This window comes from Apaloderma vittatum, unplaced genomic scaffold, assembly GCF_000703405.1.
Source record: "Apaloderma vittatum isolate BGI_N311 unplaced genomic scaffold, ASM70340v1 scaffold32692, whole genome shotgun sequence".
Taxonomy (NCBI): domain Eukaryota; kingdom Metazoa; phylum Chordata; class Aves; order Trogoniformes; family Trogonidae; genus Apaloderma; species Apaloderma vittatum.
The window spans coordinates 68,210-92,478 of record NW_009702665.1 but is presented as its reverse complement, the minus strand read 5'-3'; the positions used below and the strand labels follow the sequence as shown (position 1 = coordinate 92,478).

Genomic DNA, 24,269 nt, shown 5'->3' with positions numbered 1-24,269 from the left:
TGCTCCGCCTGGAGTCGGTACCGCAGTTTTCCCAGAGTTTCCCGGGTTGAAAGGGCTCGCAGACCTCGCAGTCTCTAATAACGGTGGTTTGAGCTCGTGTTGTGGGTTCAGCAAGGTGACTCCAGCTCACAGGGGCGTTGGGTAACTTGCACGTCTGTGCTTACAGGCAAAATTTTATTTTTTTTTTTCCTCTCAGGAGTGTGGTGCTTTAGTGAACTCTTTTTTGTGAAAGAGCCTCAGGACGTTACCGTCTCAAGGAAGGATCCGGTGGTTTTAGACTGCCAGGCCCGTGGTGAAGCTCCTATATCTATTACATGGCTGAAAAATGGAGGCAAAGTGTCTGAAAATGAGCGGATCTATACTTTATCCAATGGCTCGTTGTATATCAGTGAGGTGGAAGGAAAGAAAGGAGAGCCGTCTGACGAAGGATTTTACCAGTGCTTAGCTCTGAACAAATATGGGGCCATTCTCAGTCAAAAAAGCCATCTCACACTAGCAAGTAAGTTCAAGTTCTTGTTCATTAATAAATTTGCTCCTCAGTTTGTAACCACAGTTCCCTGAACAGCACACAACGCCCTATCGTTCTGTGTACCTGAAAAGACAAATTGCAAAACAAAGAGTAATTTGATTCTGCAAGAGCTGCCTCTTTTTAAATGCTTGAAGATTATGAGCAAAACTTGTGGTGGCCCTTTCTCAAGTCCCTTGGTGTGGCAGGAGCAGCACAGCCACCTATGAAAACCCTTGGGCAGTGGTGCCTTGTCTGAGTGGCTCGTGGGTCACTTGTCTCCAGAGCAGGTGGTGATGCAGAGCCATGCTGGCAATACGCTACAGAAGTCCCACATCTTGTTTCCCAAGTGCTGTTCAGGCAAGGATTATCTACAAATCTGATAAAAAAAAAACTCCTATTCTTGTTCAATATCTCAACGTTAATGCTGTGCTGTCTTGGGTCTGGGCAGAACAGTAATAGAGATGGCTGTCTCTGGAGAGGAAAGAGGCGAAAGGTTTTCTGGGCAGCTGAGAGGGTTGTATTACCAAGCCCTTGCTTTTCTGACACGTGTATTCAGCCAGGCAGATGCAAGTGCTGTCCCTTTTGGAACTGCTTCAGGGTCCTCAAACTGACTGTAAGGGCCTGTTATGTGGTCCCCCTAGGAAGGGAGTCATGTTTCTAGGGTGACTCCTTACTAGTGGATGAATGGTGAAAGAAGTAGTTGTGTCTAAGTGTCTGACCCTGGATGTGTGTTGCCCTCTGTTTTCCTAACATCTTTAAAGGCACTGAGCAAGAGATGTATGTTGGAGACTGAATGCTGTGCCTTTTTCCATGCAAGTCCAGAGCTTTGACAGTAAGCTGCTTCTACAACATTATATGTCGGGTTTTTTTTAGTTTCTAAAAGTACATGGAGTCGTTTCAGAAGAAGTGTAACACTGAGAGTACACAGTTTATATTGTCTTCTCATGTTCCCTCTGTAATAGGACTTAACTGATGAACTTAATCTAATAGGAAAAGGCTCCCTTTGACCTCTTCAACCCTGTTCTTAGTAGCAAGTTGTACAGAACTGGTGCTAATGCCTCTATGGAAACTTGGCATTGTTGTAAATTGCACATTTTATCAAATTCAATCTGAAACTGGTAATACAATTGGCACATTAGCTTTTATCAAAAAACTCTCTGAAGGTTAATGCATACTTCTGAACTGATTATAGAAACTGTCCATAAGATCCTCCGGGAAGGTGTGAAATACCTTGTTCAGTGGGCCAGAGCACAGGGCAGTTAAAAACTAGCCTGGAAACAGGTGGCTTCAAGTAAGCGATGAGTTTTTCAGGGGTTTTAGGAGGCTAATCTGTGAACTCTTGATTTAAAAATCCTGGCTACTTACTAATTTGTATCATGGCAATTTACATACAGGATAAATAGACAAAGCAGTTCTCAGCTACTTTTGATAAAATGGTGAAAAGTATTAATGGTGTTGACATTTAAATTCATATAATTAGGCTTCAGAGTGTCAGCACCACTAATAAGCAGATTGAAGAAAACCTTTCTTAAGAGGATAGAAATTTTTTGCTGTTGGTAAATATAAAGCAAAGAACTGGCTGTGCAGGACTGTGGAACATTCAGGGCCATTTTAAATGTGAGACATTGTGAGGTGAGCTCTGCACTCGTTAGCAGAGAACTTCTGGGCTAGCACTGTAGTGGTACAACCCGGTAATAAACCTGTAGTGTCTGGTTTTATTTAGATAGTACTGAACTTCTGTGGATGTTTGTTTCTTGCATGCATGTTATTTCATCCAAAATTATGATTAAATTTCGTTTTATTTTTTGATAATGAGAGATTTTCACCAAGGAAGAGTTGTGAACCAAGAGATTGCAAGAGATTGGAGTCAGACTCTTGTTTTACAACTTTTTTTTTTTTCCGCCTTCCCTCCCCTGTAAGATTGTGACAAAAGGTTTCTTTTTCTTCTCTGAATACATGAAAGGCTTCCTATGGCTGCTGGAGAAAACGGGAAAAGATAGTGGATCCATAATTATCACAGTAGGTGTTGTTGACTTAGCGATTAAGTGGTTAACTAGTGGCCAAACATGAAGTTATCCTATGCAGCAGTCTCTTCTTCTTAGTCATATTCTAATCTGACTGGTTTCAGAATGTCATCTCTGCTGTAAAGCTGTGAAATAAGACAATAATTAATATTGTATTTTGAAGCCCATAAAACACATGCAAAATTGTTTTTTATATCTTTTTTTTTACAGTGTTTCTGCCTGCTATCACAAGTTGATTGAACTTTGCAGACATTTTAAGTGAAATCAGTTAAAATCTTGTGGGGGATTTTGTAGGCTTATGGTTTTGTTTAGAAGTAGTTGTCAGTTGCTGCGAAGGCAAATTACCTTGTGGTCAGGGTACAGAAGGAACTATATTTATTAAACAGGTGGAGAATAGGCATTAAATGGGCATTCTTTTTCTTGGAGGAAAAAAAGCAAGTGCTCTCTTCAGTCACTGGTAGCAGCAGGGTGCAAGGATGTTCTTTTACTTTGCCTGGTCAGAGCTTTTGCCAGTAAGCTTATCTTTTTGCTTCGGAATTGTAATGTTTAGTGTTGCATTTGGAAATCAAAAACTTTAATCTGTCCAAGAGTTTAAGATTTGAACACACAAGGAGATCAGGTCTTGGTTTCTAAAGTTAGGAACTGGAAGCTGAAGGTTGCACTCTTGGCAAGAATTCCATTATTCATGTGCAAATTAAGAATTCACAGGGTTAAAAGGTTAGAAACTGGCCAGGATGAGGTTTACCCTTGTGATAAAGAGCAGATGACCCTCATTCATTGGCCAAAGCTTTCATGTAGCTCCTCTGCAAAGTTAGTGATTGCCATGAATTGTTCTTGAGGAATGCAGAAATTCAAATGTGAGCAGGCCTTTCCTTAAGTGTCACTATGGAGCCTTATCTCCTGAGCACATCAGAGTAGGTCTGCAGGGACTGGGTTCCTCCCCAGAGGCCCCAAGGCTTTGCTTTCCTGTTGTTCATCCATGCACAAAAGAATTTGACTAATTTAGGGCTTTTTTTTGGTGAGATCCCCCTACTTTTTTTCAAGGCAACTGTGATGCTAAGGGATTGCTTAGGTAAAAATAAATACTAGTTTTGGTAGATGCTTGTAGTTGCTTCCAAAGCAGGCTAATTGGTGTGGAGGGGAGAGGAGGAGGTTCCTGTGTGGTTCTTTGTGAGGTAACGTGGGGCTAAAATGCTAGGAGTGAAGAGTACAAATTACTCAAAATTCAACATACTTCTGTCACTGCTACTGAGAGATCTGTTTTAACAGAATTTAAAAGGAATGTAGACTGTGGAGAAAGGCTAAGCGCTTTTGGTACAGCTTTGAATCAGCCAAAAATAAACAAGCTGAGATATTTGTATTCCTGCATTTTTAAATTGTGACTGTTTAACCATGGTTAACTAAGATTCTGACTGAAAATAAAGTTAGACTTTCATTAAGACAGTGTTAAGAAAAACTGGAGAAGGTGGATCATGTTCTGAAGCTAGAAACCTGGCCTCTGGGCAGTGATTGGACAGGATGCTCGTTGTTTATCTCGTTTTCAAAAAATGGGGAAACTGAAGTCTTAAGGTGTTTGAATAGGGTATATACAGCTGGGTAGGAGCATTCCCAGATAACCGTGTCTTCTTTTGAAACTTGGCTGAATTGGTTTTAACATTTGTGAACTACAGAAAATGAAAGCCCAATTCATTTGTGTACAGGTTTCTAAATTTCACAAGAGTGAAAGGTTATGCAAGCAGAACGTTTCTGGGAACATGCTCCTGGAGGGGAGCTGCGTGTGCATGCTGCCCTGCAGCTTGTGAAACGCTGCACTTTTTACGCATAGCAGGTTGTACCTGTGGAGAGTTGGTAATTTTGCTTACCTGCTGTGGCAATGATGTGACTTCTGGTCCCACTGCCCTGCCAATAATTGACAATATTTATGTTTCAATATCCTAACAACGTCTTTTGCTCTGCTTTTAGGTATTTGCACTTAGGAGTGCATCCAGCAGAGCCTTATTCTGTACTGTGAATCGTGTTTTCTTTACAGTTCCAGCTGTTTGTTCCCGCTTCTGCATTGTGCCCTTTCTTGTGTGGGCACAGCTGCATGTGCGTCTAACTGAACAGGGAACTGATCTGGGTTAAAATAATAGAATTAAAGCAAAAGATGGTGTTTAACCCAAATTAGTTCCCTAATGCCATTTGTTGAGGAGCTGCTGGTGTAACTGAGAGGAATGACGTGGAGGTGGGAAGGCTTAGTGGGGACAGAGGAGGGCTACTGCAACTAAGACTGACACAAATATAAGTATTCATCAAACTGCAGCCTTTATGGAACTTGTGTGTAGGTGAAAATTTTGCCCTTCTGCTGATAGTTTTTTTTTTTAAATTAAATTTAGTATTTTTCCTCAAATGAAGGAATTAATAACGGTGATCTAACAACATAGTTTTCATTTTGCATGGAATCTGCTATTTCATGCCTTATTGCTATTGCTTTGATTAGTTTATTTGAATGTCCTGAGAGGAGAATCCATTTCTAAGCTGAGAATACACATGGCTGATCCTTAGTGCATTTAAATTCCAGTATTTAAGGAAGGAGGAAGACATTTAATTTTTCAGTTGGCAAAGTCAATTGATAGCAGTGAAAAAGAGCAGTAAGATTTTTGTTCTTTAGCTGAGGTACGTTGGAGAAGTAAGAAAACAGAGAAATATTTTCCATCTTAACTCTTCTTCTTGTAGAATTTTCCTCTAGAACTAGATATCTTTTGACCAGAATAAATTGTCAGCATCCTTTTGTGATATAACCACTAGTTACTTTTTAATAGCTTTTTTTTTTTTTGGCAGTAAGGCATTTGCTATTCTTTCTGTCAGTAATGACTGCTCTGCACTTGTAAGAGCTCTTCCACAGACTAAAGGATGGGCTTTTATATTGTTGCCAGGAGAGAAAAAGGTATAAAACTTTACTTAATGCACATGAAGAGTGTTTGTTTCCACTACCACATTACTAGAGAAGTGACCTTTTTATGGGTTTCCTCAACACCTCAGTTTCAAATTTGTGTCAAGCATAATGCCAAAGGGAGGCATTTCATGCCCTTGTTTTATTCTTAGCTAGTAAGGCCAAAGCCGTTATGTTTTTTTTACTAGTTTTTATGACCGTAACTTAATAATGTGTAAAGTTTTTACCAGCTTCTTTTTAAAGAAAAGCTCAGCCTTAGTGGCAGCGTACTCTGTAGCTAGTAAAACCTTCATCTATGTGAGAAGCCTTGAAGGACAATACGATTCCAGGCTCGAAGTTGTTCAGGGCTGTGACACTTGGTTCTTACCTGGTGCAGGTTCTACCTGCGATATGTGCACTCAACTGTTGAGACTTCTTTTCTACTTGCAGCAAAGGATGTTGTTCTGTTCTTGCAGTGTGGTGCTCCCCCCCCACCGCGCCCTTTCTTCCCCCTCCCTCTCTCTGCATTTCTTGGTGTAGAAATTGTTGAAAGGGCATTCAGTAAGGCCCCCTTTTGTCAGCCGGCTCCGATTATCCTAAAGAAAAGGATCTCACTCTGAGCAGTTGTCTGCCTAGAGACTTGTTGTCACGTCTTCACAATTTAACAGCTGTGGCTATTGATGGTGTGCAGAACAATTTAAGACAATGACAAAAGAGAATCTTGGAGGAAGAATTTAAAAGTTACTAAGCATTTTCCTACAGAAATATGTTAATTATTGTTGTTGGTCAAGTTTCTGTGTAGTTTTTATGTGTTTTCCTTAGAATTTTGTGTTTTTCCACATCTTATCTGCAAAACTGTGGATATAGTCTTTTGTTTAGTTTTGCATTTTTTTTGTTTCATCAATAGGCCCAGCTGTTAAATTGGGATTGATTACTTCCAGTCTTTATAACTGGTAATCACCACCTAAGTGAAAAAGTAATCAACAATGTCAAGTCTCCACATTTTGTTGAGTAAATGTGAGTTGTATGGTCCGCGTTAGTTACTAGGGTCAACCTCTATGTAGCTTTTAGGCAGCAGCATTTTAAGCAGCATCTACATTTTAAAGTTGTCTCAAGAATTGATTCAGAGGTGAAAAAAACCTCCCATGCTAGATGATCTGTGTTAGGAGTTAGAAATCTACCTGGCAGACTTCCAAAAGCCTACAGCTGTGGTAGAAACTTTTTCTTCCTGTTTATATGGATGAAATTGTTACTTTGTTAATAGATGGGGATAAACAGAAGACTTAGGAAGGAGATCGTTGTGAAACCACCAGAGTGTGAAGGGTTTGTGTGAGACTTACTTACGGAATTATTGTAATCTCCTGTGCTGTTTATTTTCTGCATAATAAAGTTTTGGAGGGAGCTGGTCTTCCTACTGTATTAGAGCAAAATGTAAGTAAGCACTTCTAGACAGATTTTCTTTACTGCTTTTGCTTGTTTCATGACTCTCAACAGTTACTCTTGTTGGAGTGTTTGGTTTTGGTTTTTTTTTTCAATGAAACCAGATTTGATCTCTTTACATGAGTTTTTTAGGTAAGGTTGAGGGGTTTTTTTTAACAACATGAGTGCTCATGAAGGCAAAACAGACCAAGTGGCATCTGGATTATACAGTTACCATGTCGAGACCTTGTTTCAAAGTGCTTGTTTGTCAATTACCTGTCTCTGTGGGCTTCTGGTAGGAGGTTTCTGACACACCAGTGCATCTGCAGCTTGGGGGAATAGGTATTATTCCCCCTCGAATCACATAGGTCTGCTGTGTGTTCATGAAGTTCACTTAGATTCTCAGTAGCACAACTGAAAAATAGCAGAATGTGCAATCTTTATATTTTGAGGGGTGAAGATTGCAGGGTTACCACTCTAACGCTTAAAGCTTTTAAAACTCTTGCAGTGCTCAGGGTATTGCCTGAGTAGGCTGAGCAAGCTTTACACCTAATGTTGTTATCAGAATTTAATCCTTAATTCGAGGCAAAAGTTGCAACGTACCACGATACTACTTCGCTCTCTCTGGAAGTGTAACTGGGGACTTAGCCACTGCGAATGGGTAATGTTAGTAAGAAGTGCAATGATTTTAGTCTTCTGTAATTGTTGGGTTTATGTATGTATAATCTGATTTCCTCCTCTGACTAAAGCAATAATAATACACAGTTATTCCCATAAATTATTTGAAAATGATCTTATGAAGCTGTTTCTGCATGTAGGCAAAGTTTTAAGGAAAGGAATGACTTCGGGAATATGAAATAAATGGAAATGCAGTGATTGCAAAGTTCTAGCAAAATTAAGAAGGGACAAGAACTTGCGTTATAAAACTAGAAAAGAGGTTGAACCTCATTAAATAGTTTCCTGCAGTCATGGGTGTGGAGGCTTGCGAGACTCACGGAACATGTGGTGCAATCTGTCCCAGCTCCTTCTAGAAACCTGTCCATTCTGTGCAAGTTTACAGTTCTGTCCAAAATTGGCAAGCTTTTCTGAATCACAGCTTTAGGTGGGAGTGATGTGGTAATGTAGAAAGGAAAAAAGTAACTAGAAGCTACACTGAGTGGTACATTGATGGAAAACCAGCAAAACTTACCTCGTCATAGTCCTTTAGGCTAAGCACATGCTCACATTATGATTTTTAATTTAATAATAGCAACGATTTACCTTGTCTCAGAAGTATTTGTGATGGAAACTTACACTTTAGCTCTGAGGTGCAGTAGATCCATTTTGAAATTATTTGCATATGAGAGACAGTTTTGAAAGAAATAATCACCTGATTGACCAGGGGTAAGGGATACATAAAAGTTATTACAAGCATTAAACATGTCATCTGGTGTTCTTTTAATGCATAGAAAGGTGACAGTTAAACCAAGTCTTTACAGTTGGTGAAGTATATCCTGTGTATAGTGATGCATGAATGTTGGAAACTGGAGGGGATTATGTGAACAGAAGCAACTGTATCTTCATATTTGACTTTTAGCATCTTCGGATAATCCTATTCACATTGATTGATCACATGGTTCTCATGTCAGCAGATCAGAATTTCTTATGCAAAACCTTCATTTCTTTAATGGTATCGCTGCAAATTGATAGGATTGTAAAAGTAGAAATAAATGTTAGATTTTTAATTGATCGATGTAATTTTACCGTATGTGTACTAGCTCATCTTTGGACACCCTGGCAGATACACTTGACTCACTTTTAAAATCTTGTGTTACACCAAAGATATTTCTGAATCTTCCAGTCAGGAGGATTTGGAGTTGGTTTTTTAATTCTTCTCCTTTGAGTCATTTCGGATTAAAGACAAACCAAGATAAAACAGGATTAGAAAAATAATTTACTTATCTCTAGCTCATCAACCTTTGCAGTATGAGTTTCTCATGCTAAGTAACAATTGTCAGCCTTCTCCCATTAAAATCACACAAGTCATCTATCAGCCTGTTTACAAAGTGGGATTGTCAGTCCTTTTAAGCTGTACTGAGAAACACTCACTTCCTGTACACCTTAAAATAGAATCATAGAATATCTTAGGTTGGAAGAGACCTTAGAGATCATCTAATCCAACCTCCCTGCTGTGGGCAGGAGTGCCCTTAACTAGACCAGGTTGCTCAAGGCCTCATCCCACCCGGCCTTGAACATTTCCAGGGAGGGGGCATCCACCACTTCTCGGAGCAATCTATTCAAGAGTAAAAAGTATCAAATAGACAAGCTTTCCTTTTATTTGCTGATCTGTTCTAATATTCAAAAATTTCTCAGAATCTGTGTCTTCTCCCATGTTCCCAGTCTTTTTTCTAGTGTCAGGTGCAGGCTGGTTTTGCTACATATAGTCAGTTGTTTTTTTCCTTTTTTCTCTTTATAAATTGTCAAGTATATGCTATATCATTGTTTTGGATTTGCAGAACTGCTTCTGATGACACCCCTCCCCAGTTTCTTACTCCTGTCTGATGGCTGGAAGGACGTACTGTTTTCCAGTGGAGCTTATTTTCACAGCTGTGGCAAAGGAGGGAAGTGTCATAAGATACTTTGAGGTCAGTTTTGACCCCAAATTTAGATGAGGTAAACATGATTTGACAGAAGTGTAATTTCTTGTCTCAAGTGGTCTGCTTGTCACTTCAAAATCAGATAATAATTATGATTAACAAAAAATTGTTTTGATTGTACATTGCAATGTATAGCAAAACCAGCTCAGTATAATATTGTTTTTTGTTTTATCACTTGTTACAACTGGAAGTTATCAAATAGGCTGTTCTTTTGAAAGAAACTTTCAAATTAATCTTAAGGTCTTTGAACATGCAGAAGACTATTAAATTTTTTTTTTTTTTGCTTACTCCTGCACACTCTTCAGCATATTAATAGTCGTTCAGGTAACTTATCAGCAAATTAACTAGTATACATTGTTAAATTACCATTTCAACATTCAGATCAAGATCTCTAGTAAACCTCTAATAACTGTAACGTGCCTCAGGCAGAGCAATGCGTTATGTGTGTTCTTGGTAACGAGACTTCATTGACTTTATGAAGCCATTGGCAGACATTTATCATTTTGTTCATTAAACTTGTCTGTGACATCCGGCAAATTGATGGTAACTGGAAATATTCTCTGGGAGTTTTGGCACGACTCTATCATTTTGCCTGAGGAGAGAGAAACTTTGTACATAGCGTGTCCCAAATTACACGGGTGAAACATCCTTCCCCCACTCGCTCCCCCAAAAGTGTAAGGGACCGCTCTTTTTTCATCTTGCTTTTAATGCTTATGCATGCAAAAAACCCCTTGGCCCACAGTTTGCAAGCAGATTTATCATTGATCTTCAGCAGAGGTTGAAAGTGGATACTGCTTTTATTAATTCCGCCAGTCTGTGCCAGGAAGGCAGCTCAATTTTATCACACAACCAAACTGTTGTAAAAATGATCATAACACAAATCCACAGTGCCCTGTGGCTCATGGAACAGGTACATACAAATTCATACATACATAAATATTCAGAAATCAGTATTTCATTTAAGAAGTGGAGGCAAAACTGAGTATGGGGATTTTTTGTTTTCTTTCTCATTAGAATTTTTTTTCTTTGTTTCAGAGTGAAGATTTTTTTTTAAGGGTGTGAAATGTATTTCTAGCAATAATTATGTTTTCTAGTGTTTGAAGTTGTTTGATTTACTAAACAATAGAAGAGGTAAGCATGGATACAGTGTACAAGAAATTAACTTTTGAATTCTTGGTAGCATTGATGGGAGTTTTGTGACATTCCCAGCACATGGCATTTAATACTTGATTTTAATGGTCATCATTTTTACTTGATGTTTCTTATTGCTGATTCTCATAAAATATGTGGTAGATGCCCAAATACGCTTTGTTGGAAGCCTTTACAATATATGTTGTAGAGCAAAGCTTTATTTGGTCTTTTAAAATTACTGTGTTTGGAATTATGACCAATATCTCATTTGTTCTGCTCTTGAGCACCCGATGTGGAAAAAAATATGCACTTCTAATGCCTGCATGTGTTTGATTCCTGTGGATAGCTACCTTTAACAATGGCAAGGTTGTTAATAGGATATCTGCCCACCTGCTAGTGTTCCTATTGTGCTACCTGAATCCAACTGTATCAGGCATCTTTCAGACATGAATGAGTGTTCTAACAAGTTGTGGTGTAACTGACTAAAATATTTATTAATGGGTCAAAGACAATGTTCAGATTGTAAAAACTTCCAAAGATTGAATAACCAAAAATTCGTTATGTAAAATTTTTGTCTTTTGAGAGAAAGAGGAGAGCAGTTGGCCCTTTAAAATATATTGTGTCTCACTACATACTAGTTCACTGGATTAAATGAATTTATTGATTTCTGCTTCTTTACTGACACACATTTATGAGCAGTTTCTTTGGCACCATGGCCACATGTCAAAGGTCATAACTTTCCTTCACTGTTGAAGAATAAAAGCTTTCAGATGGTGAATCCCTGAAATCCACACGGCGCTTTATTCTTCCCTTCCCCCCCAATAAAGTGAGTGTTTTTTCATGATTTAGTTTAAGATAAATAAACAATAATAATAAAAACTATGCACACTAAAAAAAGCAACCTATACTATCTATCATAAAGTAACTGCAGGAAACTATATCTCTGCACAAAAGGGGACATATCTAAGCCACTAATAGTTATTATTCTGAGATATGTGGTAGCATATTTGGCTTTTTTATGGTCAGACATTTCAATGAAAGTGATCATTTTCAAGAATATCGTAAACATTTCTGGTGAGGAATTTTGTTACACCTCAGTTTGGAGACAGTATTTCTTTTCTTTTCGAGCTGTGTCAAGGGCATATTACACTTTGTGCACCAGAGGCTGTACTGGAAGAGGAACCTGCTGAGAGACTGAAGCACACTGAAAAGCTGTGCTTTGTGTTTAGATGAATGTTTATAATGTTGACAGTTTCTTGAATGCCCTTCATTAGTAGTAGCCTCTGGGATTTTTGGTGTATACTGGATACCAATGTTCACTGATAACATAAACATAAAGCTATTAAAAATAAATTGCAGTGGATTATAAAGATGTTTAATCAGTCCTCTAGTTTGCAAAAACAGAAGAATAATTCATGCTTTAAAAATAAAGTGACCGACACTAGTTCTGAAATTTTGGAAATGTAGAACAGGATACAGTTAAAGTCATATCCCTTGTGCAGTCTGTCGTGTTCATCTGCTTGATAACTTGGCATAAAAAATACTGTTTGTTTGTTTATTAGCTAGATAGATATCTAACTAATGCAAGTAGCTGTGATGATTTGAACTGGCTTTCTGTGTTATTTAACAAGTGCTAGAGATGGCTGGAGGTAGGTAGATTAGAGTAGTGGGGATTTGGGGCTACCTGGGAAGAGTTTGTCTTCACTTTTTAGCAGCTACTAATGTTGATTAGCTTTGACCATCTCAAGAAACAATAATGTGAAGGTAACTTGGGTATTATTTTGATTTAAAATCATCAAAATGTTTGTACTAGATCAGGCAGAATAGGTTTGAATTGTTGGTGGGGCCTGGCTATGGTTCTTCTAGCAGCGCTGTTGCTGAACGTATAGCAGAACCTAGAGTTGTATCAATGGGAAAAAAAACCAAACCGTGATTTTCTGATAAGAGGTAAAAAGTCTTCTCATCACCAACCCCAAGAAAGAGAATTAGATGCTGAACTTTATTTTTTGCCTAGTAGAGAATGAAGCTTGTTGATGTTTTTAATCATGACTTGCAAAAAAATGCCAGAGGTAGACCTGTCTTCTGCTCTATTGTTTTGTGCAAAGGGTGATCTTATTTTAAGGGGGTTGATAGTACTCTACTGTTAAATTTACCAAAAATTTATATTACAGGACTGTAGTTGCTAAGTTTCTGATGTGTTAACCTTTTGAACAGAAATGTATCATGTTAGTATCCATCTCTCTGCTTTAATTTTGCTTATTTTTTATTTAATACAGTATACTTCTGCAGGACTGTTTATCCTGTTCCTTAGAACAAATCTAAGATGAAACTGCTTTTTCCATATTTTTGTTTTTCGTTAGCATAGCTTGGGAGTGTCTACTTAGCGAACAGAGATGTGGGATTTGTTGGGGAAGCGGTCTTTGTGTCTGGAAGTAGCTTTTGCTGTTCCTATTTGTAAATTTGGTCAGCACAGACTTACTCAACTAGCTAGAAGCATGGAAGATGCTGTTTGTGCTGATCATGTTGCTTGTGAGCACTGAGCTGGGCTTTCCCTCTAAGCAGTCCCAGGCAGCTGTGGACTTGCCTTTTTTTCCTGTTCTGAATTAATGAGGAGTTAAAGTGTGATCTAACACTGCCTGGAGAAACCAGCTGGTATTGAAATCCAAAGTGAAAACAATGGTCTAATTACCTGGAGAGGAAGTTTGGGAGCAGAAGTGTGTGAGGTGTGAGTGATCTTGTGTCTAGAGGTTAGGAGGGGTAGGAAGCTGCTAGTACTAAGGAAAGGCTTGTGGAGTGAGGCCTGGGGTTGGTTGGGTTTGGTGACTGCCATGGGTACAGGCTGTGAGTGGGAGAGAACTGAGAATGACTCTGGATCAGCTGATCTTTCAAGATATGAAATGTGGACCCAGGAGTCCTGGACCTCACTTGGGAACTTCAGAAAGATGAAGAATAAGCTCCCAGTCAAGGGAGCTCTGGAGGGTTGAAATCACATCACTGTTTCAGCCAGAAGCTTCTGCCATATGTGACACGAGTCAGCTTGTCTTTTCATGGGAAGTCTGTGGTTACGTGTTTCTTAAGGTCTCAGCATTTGATACGAGTTTCTGAGGTTTCATCAACCGGAGCTGCAACAAGTTGGGAGAGCTGTGGTAGCAACACATAGAGTGCTGTGAGATCAGTGCCTTATCTTGGGCATCTAAATTTTGTGAATATTTTGAGTCACCATCCAATTGTTTATCCATACCCAACAGTAAAATTAGAATAATAGTAAAACATTATCTTGAGGTATTGTGAGAGTAGATGCATTAACATTTATGAAGAACTGTAGTGCAAAGCACTGCAGAAAAGTCCATAAGGAAGTTACTAACTGTCTTCAGGACAGTGCTTACTAGAGGGTAATAAGTAAGGAATCAGGCCACATCTTGAACAGAGAAAACAAAATATCGAATAGATGCTTATTGTGTAAGCACCATTCATTTGGTGCTGTGAATAGTGGAGACGTGTGATTGTGCAGTTGGATTGTTTCCTAAAACGTGTATAAACAGCAAATCAGTTACATGAGTAGCTTTATTTCTTCAGTTTCCTAACTTTTGGGCATTTGGGTTTGGAAATTTTCATCTTATGTGTATATATACACATGTAAGAGTCAGATATACTGAATGCTGTGTTTCTGGGAAAGTTTAGGGGTTAGCTTAATTGATCGAATGATGTATGCAATGCATCTGGTCTGTCTCTTTTCTCAGGTATTTACTTCAGTACATAGCCTAGAGTAGCACCTACTTGTTAGGCTACAGGTCTTGCATTGAGCCATAGGGCAGCTTTCTGGAAATACAGCTCAGCAGTCATGATGAGAGAAAAGCCCCAGTACCCTTTTTTTGTTCTTTTTCTTGACACATTTATATAAAGAATCTTAAAGGCAGTCAGGTACTCAACACCTCATTCCTTCAGTGCAAGGTACATGCCTGGATCCTGTCAGGGATCTGGCCCATTGGGTGCCAGGACTTTCTTTCTCTGAAGGTGTTTTGCACAGGCATGTTCAGGAGCTGCAGTTAGGAGGAAATGTAAAGCGTTGTTTGTACTTTTTTTAATTGTTCCTTTCGTCACTATTTAGTTGCTGCCATGCTCACCATTGTCTTGCATTTACCTAAATAATGGTTGCCCGGCCTTTCATGAACTCATGAGGAGGAAAGATGGTGACCACCTGAAACAATAATATCTGTGGCAGAATAGCCTGAGAACTTTAAATAACCAAAGAGGACCGTTTCCAAGGCAGCTAAGTGACCTTTGGATCCCAGAAACGGGCTATTCATAGAGGCAAAGCCTTTGTCCTGTTTTGACCAGTGGTCAGTGAACTCTGGCAGGCCCCTTGGCTCACCATCTTGGCCCTAGACTAGCAGCTGGTGATTGATTCATTCAACTGTCCAGATTCACATTCTTCTGTCAAGGACTTGTCAAGGAAGAAAAAGGTTCTATGGAGGGCTATTCATTTTACTAAAAGGAAGGGGATGCATTATATGATTGAGTGGATTACTTTTGGGTCAGAAGAGTTCCTGCATTGCTCCGTTTTAATTCGGCCTTCAATCAAAGAGAGATTTAGTTTTATCAGCGCAGTGTGGTGCTCATGAAGAGGGGCAGATCATTTCAATTCCATCAGTGCAATAGGACTGGTTTGTGGGTTTTTTCCTCTTCTTTTTTTTTTTTTGTTACCCCCTCCTTTCTATGATTCCTCCACTGCACCGTTTTTGCCAACAAATCCACAGATTTTTGTGATTAGTTGTTATGACAGTGAGTTAAGGATTTTAATTTCTATTAATATCATTCTTTGTTTTAATGTGTATGATATGTGAATATTAGTGCTTCCACTATCACTCATACATGGTGTTAAGCAATCCAGAAATGCCTAGAGTAAAAGGTTAGTGTTACCTCTGTTTGCTTTAGATTTGGAGAAAACTGAGAATAAGTTCTACAGGATCAAACTAATAAATTACTTTGCTACAGACAACACTGGCAGCTGTAAAACTGAGGTAGAACCTAGTATTTTCTATGCAGTCACAATTTTCACCTGATTTGTTGTACTAACCAGTGTTTTCCAAATGCACAAGAGTGCTATCTGTCCATTTATCTGCTGTATTAGAATAATTGTTTTAAATAAGAGGAAGGTGTTTCCATGCTTAATGAAACTCAAATCCTGTTTTCAATTTTGTAATTAATGTGTCCAAAAACTAGCTTTGAGTTGCACTTAGGGAAGTGTGTTTCCTCTTCATCGTCTTGCCAGCTTTTTCTGTCCCATCTTCCTTTAGGCTGGGCAGTGTTCCCTTAGCACTGGCATTTTTTTGTTTATTCTCCTCCTGAAGTATGAAGAAAAGATCGTTGTTGCTTAGCTTCTTCCACTGGAAATAACAGGCATTAAAGAGCAGATCCTGCCAGTTAACCTTCTGCCTCCGTTTGACTGAACGTCATGAGCTGCAGCAGATGAAATATGACCTTCAAGTTTCTTTACCCCACTCTTATAAGCTATGTATTGTTTTGATTTGGCTTACCGAACGCATTATGAGGGATTTCTGATTGGCGTCGGGCCAAGGTGTTATAGTTATGTTCATGGAAGTACAAGTGCATAATTTAGAAGAAAATACAGGGAAGCTTGGTCTGTTGTATTCTTTTCTCTCCCTCTGTTTGAGGGAAAAGGGAGAATTTTGTATTTATTTGGATGAGTGGCTTAACTACCTTAAGAGTACAAGAGAGGATGGAAGTCTGAAATAATGTAACCTTGCTTAACTCCTCTCTGTTGTACACCTCTACATATGTGTCACAAGTACACCACCTGTTGAATAGGCCTCCTTCTTTCATGGAGGCCTGGTTCTGTTCTTTTCATGTCTGCCGTTGCATTTCCTGGGGATCAGTCCCCTTTCTCAGAGCTTGCTTGTTTCAGGCTGGGGCATGATGTCTGAGATGGGGCTTCCATCTTCTCTGTGCTCCAGATAGCACTTCCCTCAGAGCTTTCCTGGTGGCCATGGTTTACGGCCTTGAGCTTCTGAAAATCATGGAAAAGGAAAATGAGTTGTTATTATGTATTAGATAATGTAAATAAACTAATAACCAGAGGTATTATCTACTTAGTAGAACATGGTTATTTACTTGCACCATGACTCGGCCAACTGGAAATCCAACTATTGCTTCCCACCCAGGCAGTCAACAGCCATAGCAACGTGACTTCCTCTGAAGACAAAATTTTTAAATTTCTTCTGTTTGCATTTGATATGAAGGCTTTTATGGTGCATTCAGAACAAAATTGCAGGATATTTTCCAGACACAGAAGGGATTGAGAGAGAGATACTTGGGGAAAAATACAGATTACTGTGACCTTGAAGACAATATGCTTTTTTACCTGGAAGCTACACTTCCAATTTGTTTTACATGAAGGCTACAAGAGTCCTAAACTCTTCCCCCTTTCCTGCCTCCAGAAATTTTCAAATAAACACCTGATTAGAAGTTTTAAGTAACTTCAGTAAATAAGCAGTGTTGTCGGCACCTTTTGCTACTTTGTTTTTTAGTACAAAGTGTGTTTCAATTTTTCTCCCTGCTGCTCTCAAATGTGTAAGATACTCAGAATGTTACTGTTAGCTAGTACCATCTGTAGAAAGATTGTTACTGGGGAGACATCTCTGGGCTGTGTAATGCAGTAGAGGAGCATTTGGTGACAGGGAAATGAGCTGCAGGCGTTTGGCCCTTGAGAGTGGAGGCATCTCTTCTTTCCTTTCCCCATGGGAACACCGAAATGTTGACATTTGGAGAGGAGTTGAATTCCCAGCACCTCTCCTTAGCATTTTGCAGTGAAATTGTCTTTCATCCTAGGATGCTGATTCTTAAACACTGTAAAGCGAAAAATGGAGAGTGCTCGTATCTCTCAGGGATAGCGTTTCTGACAGTCTGAAGACTTACAGCACTGCCATATCAGCTTACGCTTGCTCGTATGTGGATAGTGTCAGTTTGCCACTGTATGAAATGAAACCTCTTCCTCTGCCTCCCCCCAGATGTGAGGGAAGGCGCAGGGGTGGGCGGCCTGGCAGAGGAATGTGTGGGGCCCTGCTCCTGTCTGGGATGCGCTTCCTCTGATTGATGAGGTGGGCAGGGTGAGGTGAAGAGCGGGTATTGCATTCTACTTGGAGTCTTGTTTTATTTTAGCCAGGAATAGAGTTTATTTATTTTTAAAGGTATATGACTAATAAATAGAGGTCTTACCCTTCTGCTTGCATCTGCAGTGAAATCAACTGATCAAGATGCACAGTGCTGAAATTGTCTTTTCTCTGTTGCACTGAGCGATTAGTAGATTTTCACGGTTATTTTTGGTTTTATTCTTTGAGGAACATTAGAATCATAGCAGTCAATCATTAACTTTCCATTTCTATTTTTCTTTGTAGGCTTGTTTGTTGGGTTTTTTTTGGATGTCAAATTAGGATAGTTGTGAGGGATGGCTCTTCTGTTGCACGATCCTGCTGATGTTCTGATCCTTCTCTTCATGTTGTAAAGCACAAAACTCTGCTGGATGTTCCTCATGCAACAGTTCGGCTATTAAGCAGAACTAATTCTTTACAGAATGGCGATGACTCCAAAGAAGGGCATCTGTAGGTTTAAGCATAGATACTAGAAAGCAATCACTTGGCAAACTGCTGAAGGAGAGCAATCCTTGCAAGCGAGAAAATGGTGATTTTTTTCCCCTGAATGCATTCAGCCACACAAGTAGAACAGCTTTGAAGCTGGTTAATGTGGCTTACTGTGTGCCTTTTCTGTACTACTTCCTACATTTCTTGTCTGCAGAAGAGCAGAGGGGAACTCCTTGATAAGTGCATTAGCATTTATTGTGGGCTTCTGTGGCCACACACTGTCACCTGGATGATATATAGGCTGAGAGAGGAAAACCCCAGCTGGGGTGCCTTCAAAAGTGAGGAGATCAAATCTCTCATGCTTGTTTACATGATTCAGTAGGGTATGCCACTTACACCACCAATAAACTGTTGGATATATAGAACTACATATTTCTAAGCCTCAATATTTTCTTTCCTTTAAAAGAGTGCGAGTGGTAACTCTTGAGGCAATATGTATGCCTGGGAGGCATACATTTCATTGAGGAGGATGGTAGTGGTATGCTTTTTCCACTTTTTAAATGACTGAGATATAATAAGGTAACGTGTGTGGTGATGTGAATAGCTTACACATAGCAACAAGATGTGGAAAGTGCTGCTGTTGCAATATCGTTAACTGCTTTGACCAAAGTAAAATAGAAAGACTTGGGTGTATTATCCTGTAGTTTCTTCCTTCACAGACTGGGAGTTTTGCATGCCCTTGCATTGCAGTTCTGGATCATCATCTTGATGTGACTGTGAGAGCACCTGATGGAGTGGAGAACAAACAGGAAACTAAGGAGCTCTTGTGTTGCTACTGTGTCAGTTAACATACTCCTGTTACTTTCTCTGGCACATTGGTGCTGCTCATGATGCAAGCTGTGTGTCTTTTCCAGTGGTCTGAAGAAGTAAGGAGGAAATGGTACAGTCTAACAGTCATCTTGTCAAATTGTACTTTTGTGTCCTTGAATGCATGTAAGAGAACGTTTTGAAGGGTGATTATCCACTTCTGAGGAGCCAGCTTTCTTTAACTGTTTTGATGTTTTTTTTCTTAATATGCATCAGACATCCTAATTATGAACTCTTTCTGTTGCTAAGGTTAATGCTTTCCAAAAGTTACAGTTAATGTATGCTGCCTATTTAGCAAAAGGAAAGAGCATCTTTCATCAAGTACGATATATCCTGAGGTGAAATTATTACTTTTCCCTTGAAAGAATGTTCAGTATCATAGAGACTCCTGGTGTATTTTAATGCTTATTATAATAGTTTTGAATTCTTGGTTTTACCCAAGAAGGGAAGCTTAGCTAGCCACATATTTAAGTGTTTGGAGTCTGGTGTGCCATTTGATGTGTCCTGTGCCCAGAAAACAAACATTTACAGGACTGAAAGCTTCTGAGACAATAGTTAAATGGCAGTGGTAGGGCTTACTTCTGTGTTCAGTGATATCCACGCATGTGGGAAAGGGTTACATTTCCAAAACTGACCCACCAAAGGGAGGCTGTTCCAGAACCACATGCCTCATTTGTTCTTTTTTTTGCTGCTGTTTTTTTTCTCTGAAACAGTCAAAGATGGTATTCTGCCTTTGAGACCCAGTCTCTAGACCTTGCACTTCCAAAGAGCTCTTACAAGAGGGTAAAAAGCTTCATTTTGGTTTTAGTGAAAACAAAACCAAACTTGAGCAAGTCAGGATGTACAAGGAAAAGGCTGTTCTCAATTCTTCGGGGGGGAAGGGAATTTTTCCTTATCTTGTAAAATTTCTTCTCCTTTCCTGAAATCTGCCTTCGACATTGCATCCGTTTGAGTTTTCCTCTCCTCCTGACCTTCTGCACTGCGACAGATCTGAAACTTACAGCCATTCTTCTGTATGTGGAGAAGACAATATCCTTTTCTACTTTCTGAGGATACTGTAAGAAAGAAGGAATTGGAGCGTGCTGTAGGAAAGTAAGAACAAATGAGTAGATTTCCTTAAAAGTCTAGTCCAGCATAGTCTACTTGACTAACAGGTTTCTAGGGAGAGAAAATACTACATATGAAACTTCAGACTGGTCTTAACTTTGAGAAGCTGGTGGTGAAAACTGTGTCTCTGTGGGTGTTTGTCTGTGTGTGGCCAGAAGCACTTTTACAGAATCTGGTCCCAACCCAAATGGTGGAGAGCTTAATGATCTTCAGTGGACATATTCAGACTTGGTTATTCCTGTACAGAGATTTTTAAAGTGATCATTTGTCAGCCACTGAATTAGGAGCTTTAAAGAAAGGAGCAAGGGGACCTGAAAGTGTTAGAGGAAACAAATGAGATTGCAGCTGACATCTCCAAGGGAACTTTTGTTCAAGGGTGCTCAGGCTGTTGACCTCTTTGCTTCTCCATTTCATTGCTTTAGATTATAGCATTCTTCAGTACCAAGAAAGTAGTGGCTAGTTTGTGACTGGGCGAATGCTACCTTTTTTTTTTTTTTTTGACAGATGGAGCAATCATGGACATTGCCGTGCAAAAATTTTAAGCATTCAGAGATATTAAAAGTGTGGGGTTTATATATGAAGCTAACGATTATTTTCTTTTCTCCCTCCTTTTCAGAGATTAGAGAGTGATCTAGTGATCTGCATCTTAGTTTGGAAATAATTGTCTAAAAATTACACTTCTTAGATAATAGCAGGTTGGCAAAAATACGAGAGAGGAAGGGAAAAATTAAAACATACTGTTGTTTCTTCCTTTTTCTATTCCTTTCTCGAGGAAGGAATTCCTTGCATCTCCCTCTCTTTGTTTAGTTTTAGTGGCGGAACTAAACATATGATAGGCTAGAAGTAAATGTTTGTGCAATAAGGTGAACATAAGTTTTAGCAGAGCAGACTGTTTCCCAGACGTAACTGACTGGCAGTTTTTTGGAGACAAAATGCAGTAAGCTCTGCAAAGGAGCTCACCCTTTAGCTTAACAGTCAGGGCCCCGGAGAAGATTTGTCCAGAGCAGAGATAATGAATTGAGAATAGCAGAAAGGGCAGATGGCCCAAATCCTCACTCATTACCTCATCTGGGATCTCCTTGGTATTTATCAGTGAAAGCTTTCTGTAATTACCACTATGTGTAGAGCAGTTTCTGGTCCCTCCAAACCTCAAAATGTGATTTTTAGAGGGTCTTGTCGGCTAACGCCTCAGAAAGATTTTCTTCTTGCCCACAACCTGCCAATACTCTTCTGTGAACTGAAATGTGAGGAGCACATGGTGTGAAGGATCAGTTTTTTCTATAGGGAATGCCAAATTCATGGCCAAACCGGGTTCATTCTGTGTGCTTGCATGTTTTTCACGCTGTAGAAATAGGGTTTCTAATCTTGTTAGATTTTTGCAGTATTTGGACCTCTTAAGTTTTTTTGGTTTTATGGTTTGGGGTTTTTTTCCAATTATTGTTTAGGTTTGTGTTTTCAGTTGAAGTATTGGCATATTTCACACTTGTATTAAAAAAAATAAATCTCTTTGTAAAGTTTAGTGAAATAAACCAGAACAACTCCCTTCCAGTCTTTCTTCTTCCCTCCTCTAATCCCAACAAAGCAATATTTGCCAGAGTTCTGGAGTGATACACGTAGCATCTAGAGAATTGAGGAGGCGCAGTATTTCCTCAACAAAGGGTCTCATCTCTCTAAGGTGAGGTGCTGACTCAAAGCTGATTGAAGTCAAGGGTAAGACTCCTGCTGGTCAACAGGTTGGAAAAAATGAGGCAATATGTGTCATCAGTCTTAAACATCTGGCTTTCAAACTCTCTGAATTTGTGAACATAAAGTGCATGGATGCACTATGCCGATAGCTTCCAAAATATCATCCTGTTTTGATAAAATCTATCCTTTGGCTTAGGAAGAAAAAATAGTAGCAAAGGAAGAGGAACCCAAATTGTAGTGCGAAACTAGTGGCTCCTAAAAATGCAGATCTGAAGTTTCCCACTCTGCAGGGTTTCCCAAAGCGTCAGAATAATAATGATCGTTGTAGAACATGGTTGTATTCTCTACAAGATGCAATTCCAATCCACTGTCTTTAAAATGTTAAAATGCCTACTAGGAGATTCTGAATGGTAAGTGGTTAAGAAAAATCTTTGCGATAAACGGATTAGTACATGTCCTGTATCCGTTAATGATGGTGTCAAATCAATCCAGCAATTTCAGTCTCATTTAACCTCACTATTATTTAATCATAATGCTCTAAGGTATTAGCCTGAGACTGGACTCCTTTTTTTCAATACACTTCTGAACTGTTGTCTTCAAAACTGCTGCTATGTTTTTCATACTATCATAACCTCATAATTTCTTCATACTGGTAAAGTCATAGAGGAACATTTCTTATTTTTGCTTTCATTTTAGGAAGAGAAAATTGGTGTATTAGATATATTCTGGAAATATGTGTAACTCAAGAAGTATCTATGAAAATACACAGTGTAATCTGTTTCAAAAATAGCATGGTGATAGGCTAAATGTTACCCTGCTTGCTCATATTTCTAGTATACACGTCAGGCTGTGGGATTTTTGTTCTGTATGTTCCTGGACAATGTAGAGAGAGTTTATTAAAAAAGGGAGCATTATTTGCTCTTCTGTGAGTACTTTTCATTTTAGTGTGGACCGAAGGAAACCTGACTTGTTACTATACCCAGTTGGTCTAAACTAGTGTCTAAAACTAGGAGTTTTCATTGAAAAAGCTTTGATGAATTTAAAAGTAAAACCTTTTGCTTAGTTGCTAAGTTCTGTAACAGTTAGAATGAACTGACACTTTTCCTTTGTGCCTGAAAGGGCCAAATGTGTTCTGGATGATATCACTTCCTCTTACAGATGGAATACAGTTCCATCTCAGACTCAGTTTTTTCCCTTAAATAATAAAGCTGTTAAGAGGAGCAAAATATCTGTGCAGACAATGAGTGAGACTAAAGGAAGATAAAGTCTTTGCAGATGCTTCCATTTATGAGCTAAACTACCAGAGGTCCATAGTTGAGAAGCAAATCTTTCTGATGCCTAGAGTGGTCAAGAAGACCGGAGCATTAATGTTTTGGTCCCAAGCTAACATACACTGTTTCATTTCAAAGAAAAGCAAAATAAGATAAAATCAAGTCTGATTCTTGAAGATGGGGACCAATTAAAGCAGAATACTTTGCAAGAACAAAAAGTCAACAAGTAGTCTCCTCCTACATTGTGCATGTGGGGCTTGTTTCCTTTTTTTTTTAATACTTTGGTTTTGGTTTTCTTCCAATTATGCTGAATTTTATCCAGCTTGATGAAGAGGACGTCAGACAGTTTGTTCCTCAAATGTTTAGCTCATAATTCTGTGAAGACACGTTCTTTAGTATGATGCTGCTGTCTTCATCTGATCACAGTGGATCAGTAAAATTCAGTTTCCTGTTGAGCTCATCTCCTCCTGCTGCAGCTGTACCGATACCTTCACTGTGACAACTGTGCCTAGTTGCTTTCCAGAATGACATATAATTTCGTATCTACTTGTACTTACTCTGTGTAAGTGGTTTAGTTAATTATAGTAATCCCAACAGGTAGGGACTTCAACATAGTTATGATAGTTATTGCAATTTATTCTTCTCTTTACTCTTTTCTATTTTTTTTAAAAAATTCCTTTAAACAGAGGATTTTTTTTTTCATTAAGTGAAGTCAGACTGATGCTTTGCAAAATTTCATTTTTAATTTTAGTCCTACTCATTTTTCGACTGCAGGTTCTGAGTTTTGCAGAGCAGACAGTACCAGTGTTGTGGAATTACTTGAATTGTCCACGATGTTTTTCTGAAAACAGATTAAATAACTTAAGAGCTTCTGCACCCTCAGTGAGTTTGCCAGTGACACCAAGCTGTGTGGTGCAGTGGCCTCACTTGAGGGAAGAGATGCCATCCAGAAGGACCTTGACAGGCTTGAGAAGTGGGCCAGTGCAAACTGCGTGAGCTTCAACAAGTCATAGCACAAGGTCTTGCACCTGGGTCAGGTCAATCCCAGGCACAACCTGGGTACAGAGTGGGTTGAGAGTAGCCCTGAAGAGAAGGACTTGGGAATATTGAT

The 24,269-nt window shown here is 39.1% G+C and overlaps 1 protein-coding gene across 1 annotated transcript in view; it reads left to right on the top strand.

Moving 5' to 3' along the window:
* Window positions 1-196: 196 nt before the first annotated feature.
* Window positions 197-24,269, top strand: part of PRTG (protogenin) — a gene marked incomplete at its 5' end in the record, with an annotated part of 79,364 nt that continues 55,291 nt past the window's right edge. Inside the window, one exon of the mRNA XM_009864317.1 lies at window positions 197-499. Within this exon, the coding sequence (XP_009862619.1) occupies window positions 197-499 (303 nt within the window). The remainder of the gene's footprint in view (window positions 500-24,269) is intronic.